The 3,260-nt window shown below is 57.3% G+C and overlaps 1 protein-coding gene across 1 annotated transcript; it reads right to left on the bottom strand.

Annotated features, from left to right (window-relative positions):
• Positions 1-446: 446 nt before the first annotated feature.
• LOC112548879 lies at positions 447-3,228 on the bottom strand (the record flags this gene model as incomplete). Its single annotated transcript, XM_025195645.1, is given in 6 exon segments — positions 447-1,049; positions 1,412-1,571; positions 1,573-1,733; positions 1,813-2,127; positions 2,547-2,834; positions 2,914-3,228. Coding segments are annotated over 6 exon segments (1,373 nt in total), but the record flags the coding sequence as incomplete, so codon positions are not given.
• Positions 3,229-3,260: the final 32 nt, after the last annotated feature.

Genomic DNA, 3,260 nt, shown 5'->3' with positions numbered 1-3,260 from the left:
GTCTAGGATATATTTATTCAATTTAATAAGTCAATTTCTCAATTGCTTTTTGGGCAGGGACAGTAATTTTCCACCTGGTCCTTTCACTGGATGCTTGTCTCAACCACAATTCAAGCCAAGCATTGAACTTAAGTCACTCGCAAAGGCTGGGTCCAAACAGAGCACCCTCTGGGGTCTCTGCTCCTGGGTCCAAGCTGGTGTAAAGCATGGGCACCAGGGCCGGTGGCAGGAGGATGAGCCCCAAGGCCCAGCAGTAGAGCAGTGCCCTGCCTGGGCGGAGGAGCAGGAGCAGGGGTCAGGCTGGGCACTGGGGTGGGTGCAGTGGAGGCAGCAAGGCTTGTTGGGAGCTCCCCCCTGATGGAGATGGGCTGAGTTTGCTGTAAAAGGAAAATGGGGGGGTGGGGTGTTTGGGCATTACCCCTGCCAGTGGAGAGCCTGCTGGGCATTACCCCTGCCAGTGGACAGCCTGCCTTACAGGGATGTTGGCACCCACAGTGCTAATGGCTGCACAAGCCCTGGGGGCCACGGTGCAACCTCATGGCGCTCTTGGGGAGTAGTTGGGGGAGGATTGACCCTGAGGGTTCAGAAACAGACAGTGCAGAGGAGGGAAAGTTTGTTTCGATGCTGCAGCTGCCCCGAGGACAGCGGTCTTGTGTCCTTTCCATGTCTGTGTGCCCCTGAGCCCAGCCAGTTACTGCCCTGCAGACTGGGGTCTTGATCGTTTGGCCCCCTGGCCAGGGGAGGAGGCAGTGATGGGGTGAAACTTCTCCAGGGGGCCCGTGCTGCCTTAGAAACTGGTCACCAACACTCACTGTTGGACCCCTGCAGCCCACCGGCTGCTTCTCCTCCGTGCTGCAGCCTCCCCTCATCTTCCTCTCCCAGAGCAGAGCAGAGCTGGTGTGGGCTCAGCCCTGCTCAGTGCTGTTTCGGCGGCTTGCCAGCCATGATGTGCACTGCCACGGTCCCAGTGATGAGCACCCCCAGCACCAACAGCAGAATGAGCCCTTTGGCCTGGCAGTAGGACAGTGATGAGGCCTGGGCAGGCATGGCTGCTGGAACTAGAGCAAGGCAGTGTGTCAATGCCAGGGGGAAATGCCTGGTGTTGCCCCACTGTTTGCCCTGGGGCAATCTGAAACAACTGAATGCCTCTGCCCACACAGCCTGGGGCTCTGCCTGCTTCCAGGAGCAGGAGGAGGCTCGGGACCCCAAGGCCCTAGACCCAGCCCCACCAGTCTGCCAGGCTCTCAGAGGAGACAATCCAGGATGGAGTTTGGGGCAGCTAGAGCATCCTCAGGGATGCTATGCCCTTTCCTCTGGTTTCATTCAGGCCAGGCTCATGAACCAGCTCCATAGGACCCAGGAAGATGCTAAAAGTCCCTGTCCCCCCTCGTATGTCTGGTGTAAAGGGGACAATTACCTGTGTAGTTGCACAGCGGTTTGACATCGATGGTGGCCATGCCCCAGCTGATGGCATTGCTGACGTTGCAGTGATAGAAGGTGTTGTTGCCGCTTTTAGTGATCTCCAGCTGCAGATCGGCTTGATGTGATCTCCAGCTGCAGATCAGCCTGATGCTCATGGAGCGAATGGTCCTCTGGGGCTGGGCTGGAAGATACGCCTCGAGACCAGCTGTAGGTGACCCGGTCAGCTTTGGGCACCAAGCAGGACAGGGTAAGGTAGCACTGTCCACTCTTCTGGGAAGTAGATGCCTTGATGTTGGGCTGCTGGACACGGTCTGGAAGAAGAAGTCCCAGTGAGAGGGTCCGGGTGCCCCAGGGGTCAGCACGACAGGAAAGAGGCACCCCCAAACTCACCAAGCACAAACAACCGAAAATTATTGGTGACTCCAGAGCCATCCCCCAGCTTCAGGTCCATGGTGTATAGGCCACTTTCTTTCTCCATGACTGAGTTAATCTGCAGCGAGAGATTCCCAGGGTGGAAAGAGACACTGTCAGCAAAGGGCAGAAATGGACTGACCGAGGTCCTGTTCTGATCGTGTCTGAGGATCCAGTAGGTCTGTGAACCAAATTTCACTTTCCAGTCGATTGCCACCCAGGACGACGGCCATGTGTTGGGCTGCAGCTGAACCATCTCTGCAAGAGCAGCGTCCACTTTTACTTCTTGACAACCTGGAGGTTCAGAAGGGCAAGGGGGACAGAAGGGCTCGCAGACGCCTCAGCTCCTTACTTCTCTCCGGAGCAAAGGAGCAAGACGGATTGAGGGCAGCAGTGCTGGATCCCTGTGCACACAGGCATTGCCTATCCCAGCCCCAGACACCACTGCCCACACAGCCTGGCGCTGTGCCTGCTGCCAGGCACAGGAGGAGACACGGGGTCCCAAGGCCAGAGACCCAGCCCCACCAGTCTGCCAGGCTCTCAGATGAGCTAGACCAAGATGGAGGTTGAAGCAGCTAGAGCATCCTCAGGGATGCTAGGCCCCATCCTCTGGTTTCATTCAGGCCAGGCTCACGAACCAGCTCCGCAGGACCCAGGAAGATGCTAAACATCCCTGGCCCCCCTCGTATGTCTGGTGCAAAGCGGGCACTTACCTGTGTAGTTGCACAGCGGTTTGACATCGATGGTGGCCATGCCCCAGCTGATGGCATTGCTGACATTGCAGTGATAGAAGGTGTTGTTGCCGCTTTTAGTGATCTCCAGCTGCAGATCAGCCTGATGCTCATGGAGCGAATGGTCCTCTGGGGCTGGGCTGGAAGATTCACCTCGAGACCAGCTGTAGGTGACCCCGGCAGCTTTGGGCACCAAGCAGGACAGGGTAAGGTAGCACCATCCGCACTCCTGGGAAGTAGAGGCCTTGATGTTGGGCTGCCGGACATGGTCTGGAAGAAGAAGTCCCAGTGAGAGGGGCTGGGTGCCCCAGGGGTGAGCAGGGGGGGGAAGTGGCACCCCCAAACTCACCAAGCACAAACAGCTGAAAATTTTTGGTTATTCCGGAGCCATCCCCCAGCTTCAGGTCCATGGTGTAGAGGCCACTTTCTTTCTCCGTGACCGAGTTAATCTGCAGCGAGAGATTCCCAGGGTGGAAAGAGACTCTGTCAGCAAAGGGCAGAAACGAACTGGCCGAGGTGCCGTTCTCATCGTGTCTGAGGATCCAGTAGGTCTGTGAACCCAGCTTCACTTTCCAGTCGATTGCCACCCAGGACGACGGCCATGTGTTGGGCTGCAGCTGAACCATCTCTGCAAGAGCAGCGTCCACTTTTACTTCTTGACAACCTGGAGGTTCAGAAGGGCAAGGGGGACAGAGG

This window comes from Alligator sinensis, unplaced genomic scaffold (genome assembly GCF_000455745.1).
Source record: "Alligator sinensis unplaced genomic scaffold, ASM45574v1 scaffold1480_1, whole genome shotgun sequence".
NCBI lineage: Eukaryota > Metazoa > Chordata > Crocodylia > Alligatoridae > Alligator > Alligator sinensis.
This window is presented reverse-complemented; position numbering and strand designations above follow the sequence as displayed.